Source organism: Artibeus jamaicensis, unplaced genomic scaffold (genome assembly GCF_021234435.1).
Source record: "Artibeus jamaicensis isolate MK-2021 breed Jamaican fruit bat unplaced genomic scaffold, CSHL_Jam_final scaffold_369, whole genome shotgun sequence".
NCBI lineage: Eukaryota > Metazoa > Chordata > Mammalia > Chiroptera > Phyllostomidae > Artibeus > Artibeus jamaicensis.
Genome location: NW_026522042.1, coordinates 5,177,105 through 5,197,445, shown reverse-complemented (window position 1 = coordinate 5,197,445; position 20,341 = coordinate 5,177,105). Strand labels below are relative to the sequence as shown.

Genomic DNA, 20,341 nt, shown 5'->3' with positions numbered 1-20,341 from the left:
CCCACATAAATCCTGAATGGCAAAGGTCCCAGGCTTTGTATGTCAAATGTAGAAATACACTCTTAATGCATAATGGAACTTCCAGAAATTCCTTCCTGAACTTTTCTTTTACATATTTATCATACCTCTCCCTTAGTTGCCTCAAAAAGGTTTTACCTCCAAACCACCTGTGCCAAACAAGGCTCATATATTATATATTCTACTTCTCACTCCACAGCTTTCTTTTTTTATTGCATTTTTCCATTATAGTTTAACCCCCTTATACTCCCTCCACAGCATTCGATAGCTTTCTCTTCTCCTTACTCATACATTAATTCTCTGTGCTTTCTAAAGTAGACTTCTTTAGATTCTTAGCTTTTCCTAATCTTCTTCTTCTTAGCACAATCTTCCCAAATGGCCATGGGGCTGATGAGCAACCCAGAACCATGACCAAGAGGAGGAGTGTGAAGACAGGAAAGAAAGCAAACTTCAAAATGGTCCTTGATGGGTGAGAGGAAAGTGAAAGAAGCTAATTTTTTGAGTTGCATGTTTTACTCAGCAATAGGCAGATGAATAAGAACCTTATGGTTATTTTGATAAATTCCATGAAAGCATTTGATACAATGATAAATTTTTCTAATAAATATGTGTTAGCTGTCATTGAGGAAAACTTCTTAAACTTAGGTTATAATGATAATAAATTAGAATTATTATATCAAAAATGCAATTCATTAATTGGTTCTCAATTCATATTAATTTGATGTGATACTTTGTTTCTGTCCCTACCGATGTTCAGGGGATGAGATATACCAGTTGATTAGTCTCTAATAAACAAACAAATAAAAATGTGTCTGATGGCTGGGGCCTGAGCATCTTCAACCTGAGACAGCGTCTCAGATGCCATACATTGCTTGCCAGCTAACGTCTGAAGGAAGACAGGTGATTACCTACTAATTCTGGCACAAGGTAGACTGAGACCAGGCCCCTGGAAAGCCAGGAGAAGTTCTGTGGAGACACCGAGTTGGGGTGGATACAGGGATTCCAGTGGAGAAGCCTTCAAAAGGGCTGGAAAACTATGAAGTTTGTGAAGGATGAATAGAAGTGATGAGGGCCCCTCAACAAAGACCACTTACCAAGCTCCTCACTGATGAGGAGAAAGTGAGTTTTGCTTGAATTTCCCCCTAAAGGATAAACCTGCAGATACAGGAAGGCAAACTTCTTGTCTTTTTCTAAAGGAAACATTCCACTTTTTTTTTTCTGGTGTTCAGGGATATTTAAACACGAAGCTTGACAAGGCCTAATGTGTGAAATATACCATTATAGACACTTTTATCAGAATTCAAATATGAATTTATAGTCAAAACCAACAAAGCAGCATGTTGACATCTCCCAGATTCTCGTGAAGATAATCCCCCAGCAACTTACTGTCCGCTCAGTTGCCTTTCTCCTTACTCACCTCCAAAGTAGGAGCCGTCTGTCAGCTTCATCTCCTTGCTGGATTTCGTGATGACCCCGGCGACGCCGTGCTGAATGAAGTACATTTTTTTACCCACAGCTCCTTCTCGTATGATATAGTCTCCAGGCTGAAACACCTCGAATCTCAGCTTGCTCAGCATGGCAGTCACAAAATTGGGATCGGCGTTAGCAAACAGGGGCATAGTGGCCACCAGTTTCCGACAGTTGAAATTGACGATCTCCTAAAATGGGAAGAGTAAGCGACCATTAAAACTTCCATTTAGAATGGAAGGGCAGATAAAGTGCTTCTCAGATAAGATCAAATTCAAGGAGTTCATCATCACCAAGCCCTTATTATATGAAATGTTAAAGGGACTTATCTAAGAAAAAGAAGATAAAAAATATGAACAGTGAAAGGACAGCAAATGCACAGTTATTAACAACCACATCTAAAACAAAAGCAAGCTAAAAGGACAGCTAGATCAGGAGCAGAACCATGGAAATGAAGATCTCAAGGAGGGTTAGCAACAGGGGAGTGGGAGAAGGAGAAGGGGGGAGAAGGTACAGAGAATAAGTAGCATAGATGGTAGGTAGAAAATAGATGGGGGGAGGGCAAGAATAGTATGGGAAATATAGAATCCAAAGAACTTGAGACACATGGTCATAAACTAAAAAGGGGGAATGATAAGGGTGGGGGGTGCAGGGTGGAGGGGAATGAAGGGGGGAATAGAACAACTGTAATGGCATAACCAATAAAATAAAAATTAAAAAAAAAGAGAGTGTGTTAGTATCAGGAAGCAAGCATGTACTGAAATTAAATACATATATAGCATACCTTGGCAACTGACATTCAGAACCGAAAATACCTAAATTCTGATAATCTACATATCTCTGCAAAGCCAGGGCTCATTTTATTTCTGTGTTGGAATTTTGTATTCTCAGCTCCTAGCATAGTACAGGCATATATTAAACATTCATTAACCATATACAAGTCTCCACTTCTCTAACTTCGCATTTATTATTCTTTATGTAAAATTAGAACTTCTAAAAAGAGGGAGACTTTTAGTCTCCTTTACCTTTTGCATGAAGAAAGAAAGCCACATCATTGCCTGTCAGCTACATCATTACGGCCCTGGGCTCCACCGTGCTGAGCTGCCACCTACGGACAGGAAGCGAGACCTACCACTGCCGGACAGGACAGCAGCATTTAGGTGCCTTCCCTCAACATCACGCACGCTGGAGTGAGAACAGCGGAGAGTGCAGAGAAGGGTTACTTACAGGTGTCTCTACCTCTAATCTCTAATGATATATTCCAGGTGCTTCCGGGCTGGATCAGAAAATCACTCTTTCAAAGGCGCTCACGTTTCCACTGGAAGTCTTTGACTGTAATGGGGTGGGGTTAATCTTTTCCTGACGTGTTTTAACTCTGGGCAGGCCAATTGGTGTCCAGTTATAAGATCGACACATTTACTTTCATTCTGTGGATTCTGATCCAGATTTGACATCTCTCTGAACCAAATAGGAATACAGGACTGACCACTTTTAATTTTGCAATTCAGATACGTAACTAAATAAACAATGGAACCTAAAATTGACCACAGCGCCATTTCTCAGAAACTTCTTCTCCAAGGAGTCCCCAAAAGAAAAGGGTGGGGCCTGAATTTTTTATCTTGCTCACTTCATGCGGTAACTGAAGTGACCTCGGTGAAGTTGTGGGGAGAGTGAAAAAGAGAAATGGAGGCACTAACAGAACCCGAGATCTGAGTTCCCTGCTTTGGGGAAATAAATTACACAAAACTCTGAATTCCAAGACTGAGGAAGATGGTTTGTTTGCACCTGCTTCATAAAATGACCTGATATGATCTTACGATAGATTTTTAAAAATCCCAGCTTATACAGCAGGTTCAAAAACTTGGGTCCACCATGGGAAAGATGAAATACACCCATGGTATTTCATCCTCAATAGTATTTCATGAGTGTAGCAGAGCAGAGCAATGTCTCTAGTGGTGGAACTTCATGAAGGGTCTGTTTAAAAATCAGCTAAAAACCAGAAAATGAACAGAGCAACAAAATCAAGAGAAAGACTGTACACATAACACGTGCTGTGGTGCCACTGAGCCCACAGGTTGACTCCATGGGAGGCTGCATCCAGGGCTGTCTGTGGTCGGTGTCAGCTAAAGACCCGTGGTGGGTGCGGGAGTTACAACACGGTTCAGCACACAGTAAGTGCTCCATGAACACGCATGCCTGTGTGGGTGGATGGAAGGAGGGAGAAAAGGAAGGAAGACGATGAAAAGGATTGAGTGGAAATAAGTCTTCACAAGGCTTAGCTTTACTCCTGTTGGAAATGGTTACTTAAAACTCTTTGAATGCTTGCTCAAGCATCTACCTTGAGAAAAAGGCGTTATATGTATAAAAATGTTTCTTACTATTAATACTTCTACAGAAAAACCACATAAAAATAAAAGGAGAAATGGAGTTAAAAGAAGACAATAGTATGCTATTAAAATGACTGGATTGATTGTTTGAAAGGTAATGAGTTCACATGTAAAATTACATAGAAGGATACTGTAGAGAAAACTGTAAATAAGCCAGACTGCAGAGAAAATAAGAGTTTCAAACAAAAGTAATAGAGAGACTCCTTTCATCTATGTTCTTTGTTTTGAACCATACAAATTCTTCTCTACACTGTTCTCTCACCTTTTGTTTTAGAAAATATTTGAAAGTATATTTTGCACACAGTTAGACTGGTGTTTGTCTGTGTGGATACCTTTTCCATGACACATTGCACATTCAAAGTGCATGCTGGAAACACCGTGATGATAACACAGCAGAGATCATTTCACATCACTGTCCTTGTTTGAAGGAGTCAACTCGTTTTCTCTTTCTCTGAGACTTTTACTTCCGAGAAAATACTAACGGGTTGATACTGTGAATCCTAGCAAATATTTGATAAGAATGTAATGAGATAGAAACTTCTTTGCATCTCCTTTTTATAGTTCAGGCTGTATTCCATTTGCACCTGGACCACAACTTGTCCACTGCACTCTTCATGACCTGTGGGTCGTTTGCAGTTTAGGCTGATCGAATCCACCTGTTCTGACCATTCCTGGAGCAGCTCATGCACTGCCTCCTCTTGAATATTTATTTACTTTATGTTGGAATGGCTCGGTGACCCAACAAGCATGCATTTACAGGACTGGCCAAAAAGCTCGTTTGTTGTGTTCTGTTCCATGGCTCTAGTAGCGCTTAGTTGTCTTTAACTTCACTTGAAACAATTTTGATATGTTGTATTGTGACAGCTGTCATATCAGTGTGCATTTAAAAAAAAACTTATCAGTCCTGGCTGGTGTGGTCCACCTGGTTGGTGTGGTGGCCTGCGAACCAAGAGGTCGCCAGTTTGATTCCCAGTTGGGGCACATCCCGGTTGTGGGCCAGGTCCCCCCATAGCAGGTAAGTGAGAGGCAACCACACATTGATGTTTATTTCCCTCTTTCTCCCTCCCTTCTCCTCTGTCTAAAAATAAATACAATCTCTGAGAAAAAAATCAGCTTCTCAAAACTGGTGAATTTTTGTGCAGCCATTTTAATATTGAAGATGGAAGAAAATAAGCAATATTTTCAGCATATCATGCTTTATTATTTCCAAAAAGGTAGAAATGCAACTGAAATGCATAAAACAAAAACAAATAAAAACCCAATTTGTACAGCATATGGAGAAGGTGCTGTGACTGACTGAATGATGGAATGTGTCAAAAGTGGTTTGCAAGGTTTCATGCCAGAGATTTCTCCCTGGACGATGCTCCATGGTTGGGCAGTCCAGTTGAAGTTGACGGCAATCAAATCAAGACATTAACTGAGAACAGTCAACATTCTACAATGCACATGGCAGCAGACATACTCAAAATATCCAAATCATTAAAGTTATTGATGAAAATGAAAATGTGTCTTTTATGGCAAAAAACTAAACAGACTTTTTTGCCAACACAAAAGTTTTCTGGGATGATAGCATATTTTCTCATGAAGCAGTAACATATGAAGTTCTAATGGTCCTGCATCTCTGACGGAACTTGATGTTATCATGATTTTAGCCATTAGTAGGCATGAAGAGATGCCTTATTATCATTTTTTCTGTTTTTCTCCTTTGTGGTTTAATTTTATATTCCCCAATGATTAATATTGTGATGCTCATTATTGGTCAGATGAGTGTCCTATTTGGTGAAGTGTCCAGTCAAGAGCTTTCACTGATTTTTCTATTGTAACAGTTGCTTTTATAGTCCTGGCGTGAGTTCTTTGTGGGTTGGATATGCATTGCAAATATCTTCTTCCCACCTGTAGCTTGCCTTTCCATTCTCAATGGTATGTTTTACTGTTATTGTTTTTTTTGTAGTTTGTTTTCTAGCCTGTTTAACTCTACAACAATCAGGAAAAATGAGATTTGTTATATTTAGATTCTTTCAAGAAGGATTTATGTTAACAATAAATCTGGGCTTTGGAAACTCATACTCTGAGACTCTGGGAAAGTTTAAGCAGTATTGTTCGTTATAATTTAAAAGAATAGCAATACTTTAAGATTCCTTTTGCACTACAATCCCTTATTGATAACTCAAGTATCATTGCGGAAAGTTCCATTGTGTGAAACATTTAGATTTCTTCCATTCTACATTATTTTATTCTACATAGTATAGTTCTAAAAAGTTTTAAGCGTGGTTGCTATAATTGCCATCATTACAATAATGAATCATGAAGTAACCTTAACCAAACAGACCTGCTGTTGCACTATTAAATTTCTACACCCAACATACCCTGTATTTTATACTGTGCACAGCATACAAGAGCTTCCTCCTGAGAACTCACATCAGACAGACTTCAAATGGCATCCAGATATGCAGACTTCTATGTTAACATTAGAAACAGTGCATTCGGTCAAATCTGTATCAAGTTCATCACCTAGAACACCCTAAAAATGACCCGCTGCCAATTGATGCTGCCTTATTTTTCCCCAATTCAGTAACCTGGACTAGTTACAATCAAAGCAGAATAATTGGATACATTAGCATTTTTTCCTTAAGGCAGGGATAATTTTAACAATGAACATAATAAAACTAAGAGAAAACACTTACTGCTGGGTTCCAGGTATTGCTTTAAATGTTGACAAGTACCAATTTGTTTTACCCTCATAAAAATCTTGTGCCTTAGTTTTTATTACTACCTCGCTTTAAAGAAGATAATGAGTTAACTGCCCCAAAGCACAGATTCACAATAGGAAGAACTATTGCTTATCAGCCAACCCAGCTCCCGAATTTGAGGCTCTGACAGAGTCTAAGAAGCCATCTTATTTTTGCACGTATCTAGAGTTATCACAGACCCTGAAGAATTTGATGTTATTCTTCCAAACTTTACACCTTTGAGAGCCTGACATGGGCCCAAGTTACTGATGTAAATTAGTGACTCGGTGGTATAGATGAGTCCATTGAGCCTTAAAGAATTTGCCATTTCACAAAATCACAGACCATGTTGGAATGAGCCCAATATTTCAAAGTGCACAGTCCGCTCCTAGAGCTAATGTTATCTAACATGGTAGTCAGTGACCACATGGAATTATTACCCACTAAGAAATTGAATTTTAAATTAAATTTAACTATTCAAGTTTAAAGTTAAAAACTGACACAGTTCAGTTATGAGAAAATGTGAAATATGTTTCGGAAAACTTGGGTGGATAGATATCCTTTTTCAGCAGAATACTTTATGAAATCTATATATAGATCAAGTGATTCTGAGGAAAATTCAGCATCAAAATTGAGATGCGTTATAACAGTAAAAAATACACTAGATTTTAAAGACTCAAGACAAAAAATAAAAAAATTTAAATGACCTCATTAATGATACATTGATTGCATGTTGAAATTATAATATGTTGATATGTTAGTTAACAAAATTTATGAAACTTAATTTTACATTTTATCTTTAATGCAATTCCTAGGAAATTTAACCTCTCATGTTACATATTATATGATTCGCATGGCATTTCCACTGGACTGAGAGAGGTCTGCAGCAGAACATGCATGATGTTACATGTAAGAAGATCTGGCATACAGAAAGCACTTGTAGAGTTTTTTAAAGCTTCATCTTAAATGCTGTTTAATGAAGAATTCAGCAAGACAAACATAGAGTACACTTTTTCAACATTATATATTGAAATATTATACCTTGAAGAGAGAGGTGAAACAGATTTTGAAACTTCCATAGGTGAGTGACAGATGGTTTAGTTTGACCCCTGACAAGATTAGATTCAGATCCCAAGGCTTCTAGGAAGAGTAACTCAGTATCTAGAAATGAGCAACTAAAATTAATTTTAAGAGACCTCACATAAAAGCTGGAAGGCAACATATAAAGCACGTGAGGCAACAGCTAATAAATAAAACAAAGACACCCATGGCAGTTTCCAAACAGTCGTTAAGAGCCCTGGGGTGGCAACCTCTGAGTGTCTGCCAAAGTGCGGGGCGCAGAGCACAGGGCACACAGGGGGTGCACAGGGGGTGCACAGGGTGCCCACAGTGCGGAGGAGTTCGGGTGGGAGGGTCTGATGGAGGGCATTCTTGGGAAATAACGGAACTGGATTCTCAGGGTTCACGGTTGCTCGTGGGCCCTTGCCCTCCTCATAGCTCTCATGGAGACAACCCATCAAGAAAGAAAATGGCGATGAGGACCTGCCAAAGGTGATGCTCTTTTCCCTGTGATTCTTTAGAGGAAGATGGTAAACCTGTGGACCTACTTATGGCATTTTTCTAAAATGCAGTTTCCTAGGCTTCAGTCCAGATTCAGAGAATCTAAATATAAATCTTTAGGGGATATGACTCAAAATTCCTACTTTTAACAACACATTCCAAGTTATAAGAGATGGTGTGGAAACCATGGTCCATTCCTAAAATAGAGAGGGATATGAACGCTCACATTTAGCTGAGGGAGAAAGATATACATGTATATATTCAGTGCAAGATTATTGTAAAGAATAAAATAAACAGGGTTAGCATCTCTCTCTCTCTCTCTCTGCATGTCTGGGCTCAATCCCTAATTCTGAAACCAACTGGTCCCGTGCCCACAGGAAGTGACTCAGACTCTTCAGAGCTTAATCTTCTTATCTGTGAAACAGAGAGAACACTGACCACTGTGTCCCAGAGGACTGCCATGATTAAACAAAGGCCGCTCAATGTTATCTGGCATGAGCCATTATAACTCCTATAAACAGTGTTTGTTAAGATCAAATAGATGGTAGAGGACATAGGCTTTATAAAATTCAAAGAAATAGAAATTTCAATGTCATTTGGTAAGAGGATATGGGTCTGATTTTAAAAAAGGATTGAGTTGGGGACTGGCCATTAAAAGCCAAAGTGAAGGTGGGTGCAGAGGTTCAGAAGAAGAAAATGATGGATATCTTTTGGGGACAGTTAATAAAATTTCCCTTTGTCCAAAGTTCAGGAATAAACCCTAGGATTCTTATAATAAAGCCGCCCTGTTAAGATAGTAAATTTGGAAGGTGGATTGTAAAGGACATAAGTATTTCTGTTTTTTTTTAAAATAAAAAAGAAACATATGGGGGAATTTGAAAAAAAGCTTTCTCTCAGCATTCCCAACTGGGCTATACTGAGCTGGTGGTTTGTTCCTCTAAACTGCAAGACACTGACTGAGTGTAGAAGAAAATCAGTCCCTACAAGCAGATCTTACTGCCTTAAAAACTTTTAAACATTTATCCAAACACTGACTTTCAAGTTAGGTACCGCTTCAATTTCCTAACCTCGGAGCATTTCCCGGGATTTCTGTGTCCTGTTACAGAGCTTTTACAGCAAGCCAGTTCTTTAGTTGCGATCGCCTGTCTTATTTTTTTTTTTACAGAGAGCTTTCATTGCAACTCCTGAATAATTTAAATATCAAAAATTATGTAATAAACTTCAAAGGTAAGAAAGACTTCCCTGTCATACAAGGTGGTTCAAAAGTAGGTTTGCCATCAATTTCAAAGAACCTATGCACCACAATGTTCATAGCAGCACAATTTACAATAGCCAAGAGTTGGAAGCAACCTAGGTGCCCATCAGTAAACGAATGGATCAAAAAATTGTGGTACATATACACAATGGAATTCTATGCAGCAGAGAGAAAGAAGGAGCTACTACCCTTTGCAACAACATGGATGGAACTGGAAAGCATTATGCTGAGTGAAATAGGCCAGGCATTGAAGGACAAATACCATATGATCTCACCTTTGACAGGAAGCTAAAGAATAAAACAAACAAGCAAACAGAATAAAAACAAAGACACTGAAATAGAGAACAAGTGGGCAGCGACCAGAGGGGAGTGGGAAGGGAACTTAAGGGGAAAAAGGGGGAGGGATTTTGAGGAACAAGTATGAAAGACACAGAGATGAGGACTGGGGGGGGGAATGGGAGGGAGGGGGGAGACCGGGCGGGGGGGGGGGGTGGAATGGGAGAAATAGATGAAAAAAAAATGTACTTGAAAAGTAACTAAATAAAATTTAATATATTAAAAAAAGTAGGTTTGCAGTTGCTCCTATAAAAGCATACAGTAATTAATAAATAATAATAGAAGAATAAACTCTGTTTCACATACTCACAGCTGCAAACCTGCTTTTGCACCATGCTGTACTTATTATGTTGGGGAAATTAAAGGAGTTAGAGATAGAAAGGAAGACCTGATGAATTAACAGAGTCAATTTTATTTTATGATAGTTTTCCTTCATTAAAGTATTTTTATTAGCAAACTGTACTTTTTAAAACCTTTGAAAATAAAATGTATATACAGATTCCTTAAAATATATATAAAAAAGAAAACAACTCTGTATTCTCATCTCCTTAATGAAAGTAATTTAGTATGTTTAGATATTCAAAATAACCTCTCATTCACCTTAATAGAGTTATAATCATAATATGCATTCGATATTTGTTTGCTTTTCCTTCCACTTTTGTAGTATATAATATTTCCCACTATGAGACAAGGGCCTCACGGTCTTGTGAATGGCCACACAGAATTCCACCTGGTGTTATTCAAAGTTACATTATGAAAACTCCAATAGCCATACAGAGAAAAAGTATGTGGTAGTCTCTTAAATATTGGCAACCTTGTGCATTTTCAGCATAATTTGGTTTGAAATCTAACTATATCGAGGAACATGTATAAAGGACCCATGGACAAGGGCAATGGGGGGAGGATTGAATGTGGGGGGGAGGGCCAGGGCAGGAGAGAGTAGTAGGAAAATGGGGGCATCTGTAATTGAACAATAAAAAATAATTTAAGAAGAAAACCAAGAGAAAGAAGAGAAGGAAGGTGAGAGAAAGCTAGAAATACTGATCCCCTAAACCAGTTCAACTACTGGACTTCCTAGTCTAGTAAGCCAATAAATATCTTCTTGTTTTCAAGCTAAAAAGAAAAAGGAATAAAATAAACCCAGCTATATCATTAATTGCTAGATTAATAGTCTCTTCAAATTATGAGTTAAGAGGTAATTAGCCTAAAATCACTGCATATACAAATGGCCAATTGTGATTAAGTGGCTGAAATTAAATAGGTCTCCTTGTTAAAAATGGACCAGAACAAGATGAATTTTGAGATGTAGAGGTTCAACGATTTTAATGTTTTCTGTAGTTACAGTTTTCATAAACGTCTAACTGGGTTTTGCGGTATGACCTCACGTTTAAGCCTTACAACGTGAATGCAAACGCTGTTTGAAGTGAATTTAGTGTTTGCCCAGCCCCACTGGTTTGCCTTCCTAGCACACAGGGACATCCTGCTGCTAGGCACTATGCAGAATGACCACGGCAGATGACAGAAAATTCTCTTAGCACTCACTTAAATTACATTAGTAAAAAAAAAATAAAGGGAGGTAGAAAAGGATCAAACCACTAAATCAAAGAATTGTGTATCGACAACAAATGTGCTTGTTGGAGGCTGTGTTTCAGCTGCACTTGCTGGAATCCCAGGCCGGGTCCCTGAGCTCCAGGCCAGGCGGCTCCTGCAGCTGTAAGCAGTGTGAGAACTCCGTGTGGAAGGGGAGTGAGCCTTCCTGCACGGAGTAAGAACAGATTGGCATAAACTGTCAGAAACAGCAAACAGATGTCCCTCCGTGTGCTGAACAAAAAAAATACTATTAAGCCAGGACCAGCGGAGAGCAGAGTAAATTAAAAGACTTAATTCTTAGAGGAGGTGATTCGGAGAATTTGACAAGAGCTGTATTTGAAATTTTATAATATAATCCACATGTATTTCTTTTCATTACTAACAGGCCAGGAATAGAAATAATCCGTGCAGAAGAATACATGCACATGTGTGTAAACGTGAGGAAATCAGGCCAGCTCCACCACCAGGCAGAGGTCCTGAGATTCATTAAACACTCCTTCTCCTGTCACTTTAATTAGATTTGAACGCGGCACTGCATGTGTTGACAAGTGTCTGTGCCCTCCCCAAATTCATATGTTGAAGCCCTAACTTCCAATACCTTGGAATGTGGCTGGGTTTAGAGGGATGAGGGCTTGTACAAGGGCCATTGCTTAAAAAGTAGCTGTTAGGGAATGCCCTTATCCAGGCTCACTGGCGCCCTTACAGCAGGAATTGTGGACACACACAGAGAACCGAGGGTGCCAGGACAAAGGGAGAAGGCTTGGTGGTCACCTGCAAGCTAAGGAGAGAGGCCCCAGAAAATGTCACATCTGCTAAGACCTTGGGCTTAAACTCCCAGGTTCTGCAACTGGGAGAAAACAGTTTCTGTTGTTTTCATCACGTAATAATCTGCTGTGTTTTGTGATGGCAGCCCAGGCAAACTAATAGGGCCAGTGAGGCTGGTGGGAGGGGCAGGAAGGATGCAGCAGCGCCCCTTCTGGGTACCTGCCAAGACCCAGCAGCACCGTCCGTGGAAGGTGAGGCCCTGGAGGGGATAACACCCACAAGCTTCAACAACCTCTGCGCTGCTGTTCACTCCTGGAAAAATTCAAAAGGGAGTTTCATCATATGAAGAAAGAATTTTGCCTCCTTTTGGTATTGAGAGTGAGGCGTCTTGGGCGTTCGGAGGATGAGAACAGCAGGTGGATGGAAAAGGCTCTGGAGCAGAGCTATAGGATTGATTGGGTGTTGTTTTCTAAGATTAATTTTTAAATTTTTATAAAAAATATGCATAACAATATTTATGGCTTTACCTACTTAACTATTCTCAAGTGCACAATTCACAGGTTTGTTCACCATGTTGCGGCACTATCACTACTCTCTCCATCCACAACTTTTTCATCTTCCTCAACGGAAATTCTGTAACCAGTAAAAACAAAGTCCCTCTTTCCTCCATCCCTCCGTCCCTCTGAATTTTCCCATTCCAGAGATTTCCTGTCCATGGAATTACACAATTTTAGTACAGAACTGATTTTCCAAAGTCTTAATTAAAAAAAAGCCACACAGAGGAATATTGGGGAGCGGACCAGTGATGAAGCAATGGTAGGAAAGCTGGAGGAAAAGGCCCAGTCATCTGTGGCCCCCTCACTACCGCTGTACAGATGACTTCTCCACCCCCTCCCATTCCCCTGTCCCCTGTTCTCCACGTCCTCACCAGCACTCTTACCTCATGTCTTTTTAGTAACAGCAAATCTAGTAGGGGTGAGGTGATCGCTCACTGATTTGCATTTGGTGATATTGTTTGCAATATGTCATTGATTTTCATTTCTTCCTAATGATTAGGGAAGCTTAGCACCTTTTCATGTGCGTGCTGACCACGTGAATACCTACTTTGGAAAAAAATGTTTATTCGGGTCATTTGCCCATGTTTTCATTGGACTATTTGTTTCTTTGCTATTGAGTTGTATGAGTTTCTTACATAATTTGGATATGAACCCCTTGTCAGATGTGTAGTAGGCCAATATTTTCCCCTGTTGCATAGGTTACCTTTTCATTTTGATTCTTTTTCTCTGCAGAAGCATTTTAGTTTGATGTAACCTAACTTACTTTTGATATTTTTGTTTTTGCTTTAGGTGTTGTATCTAAAAAAAAAATCACTGCAAGGATCCACGCCAGGAAGGTTTTTCTCTATGTTTAAGCCTTTAATCTATTTTGACTTTTAGTATGTATTATCTGTTTTTCTCTGGCAAATAATCATATGTGACTTCCTACTTGTCTTGTGTTCTTAGTAATACATTTTAATTTTTCTCCATATTTATCTCATGTATTTGTATCTTGTCTCAATAAGCATATAGTAAGAACTCTGAGATTGGAAACTACATTTTACTATTTACTTCCCATCATGCCTGGATCAATGTCTTGGCCACGATAAGAAATGGATCATTTTTAGAGAGTGCGTGTATGTTTATTTGTTTTCTAGAAACTGGGGATGCAGAAGAAAAGCTCTTGGCCAAAGAGAAGAGACCCGATGTCTTTGCTTGGTGATGTGACTGCACACCGACCGGGCCACTTACATAATTCTTCTAGCCTTTTGTTACTGTGCCTGTCGCATGAGGGTCTGGTCATTTATAAGATCTTGGTCGAGCTTCACAATACTAGATTCTAGCTTGTGGTAATGAATTTTGCTTGATACCATTTTTAGAAGGGATTAAAAAAACTGACAAATACATACTCTAAAAAATTATTTAGAGTTGCACTAAACAAATACTCATGCAAACTATACTGTCTTTCCCCCAACTGTCTATCTGATGAATTAAAGGTCAGAAGGACAGTATTATACTCTCAGCCATGTTCTGTGAAAATGAAATATACTGACGTCCTATATTCTCCCAGGACACATGATCTGTACCTATTTTCAGCCATGGCTCTTCACACTCATTGTTTAAAAATAGATCCGTTCTGAACTTTGGAGACAGGCTTGGAAGGGCATTAACCTCTTTCTCCACTGTTAAGTTTGCATTTTGCTCTAATCGAATCAGTACAAATCTGATCACGTTAAAAATAGACCTTTCTGCTTTGTACATATTCCAACAGGTTCTCATAAGCAGAGCTGTGTAGCTCACTGAATTTGTCTGACCAGTTTTCAGTTTTAACCCTACTGACTGCTTTCACTAAAACATTCATCAGTCTCATGGTCCTAATGTTTCAGTGCCAAGTTTGAATGCCAAGACAGTGTCTCCAGAAAGCTGGCTGTTAAAATGAAGGAAGAACTTATTAGCAGACTGTTTACATAAATTCCAAAAGAACTGAGTCTTGATAAGTCCCTCCCACGCATGGCAATACCCTCTGAAAGACCCTATCAGAGCACAGACAATACGGTGATGGAAGCTTAAAACCTGTCTCTTACTAAGCTGTGGGCACCTGAGGACTGGTCTGTGGACTGCTCTTCACTGAATCATAGTAACACCAAGAATTAAATTTTACTCGCACTTACTTTATGGCAAGTACTTTTCTAATTTTTTATTTTTATTTATTTTTTTAAAGGTTTAACTTACTTATTTTTAGAGAGAAGGGAAGGAATGGAGAAAAGAGGATGAGCAGAAACATTGATGTAAGAGAGACAGACATCAACCAGTTACCCTTTGTATGCGCCCTGACCCGGAACCAAACCTGCAACCTAGTTTGACTGAGACTCAAACCTAGGACCTCTCAATTTGCAGGACACCCAGCCCACTGAGCCACACGAGTCAGGGTACTTTGTTAAATTTTCATATCTTTTTCTTGTTTAATCTTTATAAGAACCCTATGAGGTAGTTATTATCATCCTCATTCACACCTGTGGGAGAGGAACGTGAAGTACATGTAAGTCATGAAATGATCCCAAGCTATATGCAGAGTGAGCTGAGGAGCTGGACTTGAAGGAGGCGTGGAGTCAAGGCCAGGCTTGTGGCCCCTGTTCAGTGGATTCTCCTTCATCGTTCATTATAGAACTGAAAGTATACGTGTAACTCTTATTGGCACTGAGAATATTATAAAAGGGATTTAAACCCTTCAAAACATAAACCCTGAATCCCTTTGCACAACCAGAGGAACACAGGAGTTTAGGAGAATTAAGCAGGGGCAGGGAGGGCTCTCCAGGAACAGTCAGGCCAGGCAACTGCTGGGATGCCAATCCTCCATGAATGCACATTTCCAGATGCCACCGAAGTCCTGCTCTGCAGACGTGGAATTCTGACTTGGCACAGCCACAGAGCAACTGGACAGCAACCACTGCAGATTTCAGGCAATACATCACAAAGCATAGGAAAACGCCAAGTTTCTGGCCCCTTCCTAAGAGCTTTTCTCAGGAATTTAAAGTTATTCCTTTACTTCCTGGCCCATGTAAGTTAGTGCACAGTGAAATGAAGATACTGTTTGAAGATGACTTTCCAGTCACTTCCCGGAAAGCTGCCAATCCTGGCAGAGCTGGTGTGCGGGCCCCTGGGTCCTGCCCAAAGATGAAGAACACAAATGTGCCTGCCACTCGGACTCCTCTGTACCCTGAGGTGCTTCACTACTTAGGTTTGGGCAGGGAAGCCAGCGACATTGTTTTATGATCCACTGACAATATGCTAGTCAGACTTGGCAAAGCAATATAAAATTTGTTTTCCTGTCTCTGTGGATTTTATAGGGTTATAAAGATTGGACAGAATATTTATATGCCTTCTACAATGGTACTCTACTGAACTATCCCTCACCCTGCAGGCTGACGGTGAAATAAATCACTAATACGTCAACCTGGAGCAAGTTCAAGAGAAAATACAAACAACCGCATATAAAATAGGACCTTCTGGCATGCAGTGCATACACCACAACAAAACCACAGAGGAATCTTTTAGTTACGCATTAAAAACAGCATGTCCACAGTATAATCTAAAGTGATACTAAGAGAGTTTTAGGGTCGTAAATGAACATGTATAAAGGACCCAAGAACAAAGTGAAAGGGGGTAGGATTGAGGATGGGAAGTGGGGGGGGCATGGTGGGAGAAAGTGATGGTGGGAAGATGGAGACAACTATATTCAAACACTAATAATAAAAAAATAAAAATCAAAAAAAGAAAGTTCTAGGGCCAGAGTACTTCACAGTCGTGGGCATCGCTCTTCTTACCCATCTCAGCGCTCTCTTTGGTGGACAGAACGCTCATTCCAAGGTCTAATTGTCAGCGATTCTTTGAGGTGACTGTCAAGTGCGAGATCCTTATTCAGTTTGCTTTTGTTTATTTATCCAGCAAGTAATTATTAAATATGTGCTATCTAGGGGCTGGGTTAGAGTGGAAATCAAGACAAATTCCTTGCTTTCTTGGATGCAGAGTTCATATAACAGAATGAGCAATTAAGAAATAAATTTATAGGAACCAAAAGATAGCAGAGTGGTACCTCCAGAAGAAAAAGGCTGGTGTGATGAGAGCAAGTGCCAGGAAATTAGTGTGGGTGAACGTCTCGGGGAGGGCCTCTTTGAGGAGGTAACATTGGTGTTGAGATTTGGACATTAAGAATAAGCAAGGTGTTTGTTACAGATCTTTCAGAAATTTGTCTCTGATGTATGAAAAAGGTAAGGCATTTTTTTCTTCCATAGAAATGAAAATAGGAGAATGCTTTCAATAAAGCAGTGCTTTTGAAATATCTACTCAATTAACTTTCATATGCATGATATAAGATTTTATTTTAAGATTTTATCTATTTTTAGACAGAAGGGAAGGGAGAGGCAGAGGGAGAGAAACATCAATGTGTGGCTGCCTTTTGCACACCTTCTACTGGGGATCTAGCCCACAACCCAGGAATGTGCCCTGACATGGAATTGAACAGGTGACCCTTTGGTTCGCAGGCAGGCATTCAATCCACTAAGCCACACCAACCAGGGTGTGCATGACATACGATTTTTATAAGAGTGTTGGTCACACACATTCATTAATTCTTTCTGTCATTTTACATACTAAAGTAATTTTGTACTTTGAACTCTTCAAATCCATTGAAAAGAAAGGCTAGGGAATATAATTGATAAAATATAATGGGAACTTAATTGGTTATGAATATAGAATAACTAACTTTCACATTCCTAAACATTGCATTTTACTTGTACACTCTCTGTTTTTAATCAACATGGTTCTCTGTATAAGTTTTGGAGATACTGAAGGTTTGACCTACCTTTTGCTTTTCTACATCCTGGAGCACACAGATTTGTGTTAGCAAAAATGACTGCTCTTAAGTATACATTAGAACCCCAAATTATATGAAATGCTTTCATAAAAATGAGCCTTCCAGATAACAAAGCAATTTTCAGTTAAAAGTTTTGTTATAACATATGATGGTTGTTGACTCCAAATTGTACATACATGACTAGCAATTGTATGTGGTATGTGTACATGTACACAAAGCGCATTGTATTTTCTTACCTCCTGTCATAAAATATATATCAGAATATCCAGCTTTCCCCGTATGAGTGTCCTAATTTCACTAATCAACATTTATTGTATCAGTCATTCAATGTCTTCTATGTGCAAGGCACCTCCTAGACACTAGAAGCTCAACAGTGACCAAGACACACCTCTGCATAAGTCTAGGTCTCATCTCTAAGTGGAATGTACCTTTTGAAAAGTGGAGTAATGTCTTTTACAATTTTTAAATTTGGGGGTGGGTGGCATATGAAGAGATAGAGCAAAATTTTAAAAATGAGAAAGAACTCATGGATATGGACAAGCTGCGGGGTGGGAGGGGGTAGGTAGAGGTGCAAGAGAGTATGGGGGGTAAATGTTATGGGAAAAATACAACAAAATTAAAAACAAATTAAAAATAGTAAAAATATACTAAAATATTTCTCATGATTTACCACCACCACTACAGATCTCTCTCTACTAGCAGGTCCTAGTAGAGGTATATTCCCCATTGTTCTTATCAAACTTTTCTTTAGAAAACATGTCTGGCTTGTTTAGACTCAAGCTTTCTTTGAATAGTGACTTCTGTTGTGTCTCTGCCGATGCCTTTCCTTATGTTCCTATTCCACTCATCCTGCTTCTTGCTAGTAAAGTCCGAATTCAGTACTAATAACACGTTTAGGCTTTGTGTGATTCCAGTGCCAGAGGGGCAAAAGGTGAAGAGCAAATAAGCAAAGGGAGAAAACCGTTTTCAGCTTTCCGAGGTGTTAAGCGATTAAGCATTTCATGCTTCCACTTCTAGGATATCTATTTTTATGTTGCAGCCTTGACTCTTACCCTGTTTTTCATTCTTCATTCTATTAAAGATCATTCACTCAGTACATATTTAATGAGTTCTTACTATCTACTGGGCACTAGAGATACAAAGAGAGTAAGACGCAGTCTCTGCACTCAATGAGCTCCTAGTTTTAAAGAGACAAACTGTCAAATGACAGATATAGAGGCAGAGACTGAGTAATCAGGGTAAATTAGGAAGAAGGTGGGGCCTTGTTAAGAGTGTTTCATAGAAAGGAGAAGGTGAGCTGAGTAGAAAGGACTGAAGGCAGAGGGTAAGCAGAAAGGAAGGCGAGGAGGCAATGGAAAGCATCCCCTGCCTTCAAAATTCTGAACAAGGCTCTGCTGATGAAGCAAGAATGCACAGAAACAAAGATGGAGTCAGGCCACGGAAGGTCTGATGTGCCATGTCAAGAAGTTTGGGCTTTTTCTTGCAGGGGATCGAAGGTCATCCCCTTTGATCGTCCAACTTATTTTTTGGTATCTGTCAATATGGTAGCCATGAGGTGGGATGCAGTTGAGCCATTTGATATCAAAGGCAGGGGGAAAAGTTTAGCGTGTACGTCTGCAGCTCAGTTAAAGATGCTGAGACCCTGAATGATGGCATTTGAAAATATAAGGAAAACAATGCATCATAATTCACGACAGAATAATTGCAAGAAATGAGGAAATTGGAGTTATATCTGTAGATGGCTTTATGGGGGACAAATAAAAAGTGGAATATTTCCTACTAAAGATCAGAGTAAATTAAAGCATGGCAAGAAAAGATAACTAATATTGTACACATACTTAAGAAAATTTTATTGTTATCTAATAAATAAAATGTTAAAAATAAATAAAATTGTTTTCCAATAAATAAGATTTTAAACAATAAAATTTTATTGATTTTAAAAATAAAAATCAATAAATATTTATTTATTTTAAAATAAAATTTATTTTAAAATAAATAAATAAAAATTTATTTATTTTAAAATAAATTTTAAAATAAAATTTTAAACAATAAAATTTTATTGATTTTACATTATATGGAGAATTTCTAGCACAGAGGAATGCTTCCCATTTAAGCATGCAAATTCTTAGGGTTCTTTTTTTAGAGTTATTAATTTTTTAAATATTTTATTTATTTTTAGAGAGAGGAGATGGGAAGAAGAAAGAGAGGGAGGGAAACATCAGTGTGTGGTTGCCTCTTACACACCCCCAACTGGGGACCTGGCCTGCAACCCAGGCATGTGTTCAGACTAGGATTCAAACTGGTGACCCTTTGGTTTGAAGGCCAGCACTCGGTCCACTGAGCCACACCAGCTGGGGCTTAGAGATCACTTTTATGTTCATATTCTTCTATCAGCTTTCTGTATTCCCTCCTGGACATTTTATTCTGGAATCCTTACTTGCCCCTGCTTCTTTAAAATAAATCCTTAGTTTTACTGTATCCTCTTATGTTACGATCTATTTGAATTCCTGGTATTGTCTCTTGGGTTATCTCTGTCTCCACACCATGGCTCAACCACCCTCCTCTGATTCGCTCTAGGCCTTTGAGAATTGCACCTGGTGCCCCAGTCCTGGGACTGTGCCCCTCAATGAAGGGGGATTGGATTTAGTACAACTTCTGTAATCCCACAGAGATAAAGCAAAACATGGATAGATTTACAAACAAACAACATATTACTTTTTTGCAATACAATGAAGTTTGATTTATGTTTCCCAGAGCACAAAGATTTATATATTCCCATTTCATTGAGGATGTTCTAGAAAAAAATAAACTAATCATTAGCATAG

The 20,341-nt window shown here is 39.0% G+C and overlaps 1 protein-coding gene across 1 annotated transcript in view; it reads right to left on the bottom strand.

Annotated features, from left to right (window-relative positions):
- HCN1 (hyperpolarization activated cyclic nucleotide gated potassium channel 1) overlaps positions 1 to 20,341 on the bottom strand; it is a 313,114-nt gene that overhangs the window by 39,996 nt on the left and 252,777 nt on the right. The window contains exon 6 of the mRNA XM_037145108.2: positions 1,436 to 1,676. Within this exon, the coding sequence (XP_037001003.2) occupies positions 1,436 to 1,676 (241 nt within the window). The remainder of the gene's footprint in view (positions 1 to 1,435; positions 1,677 to 20,341) is intronic.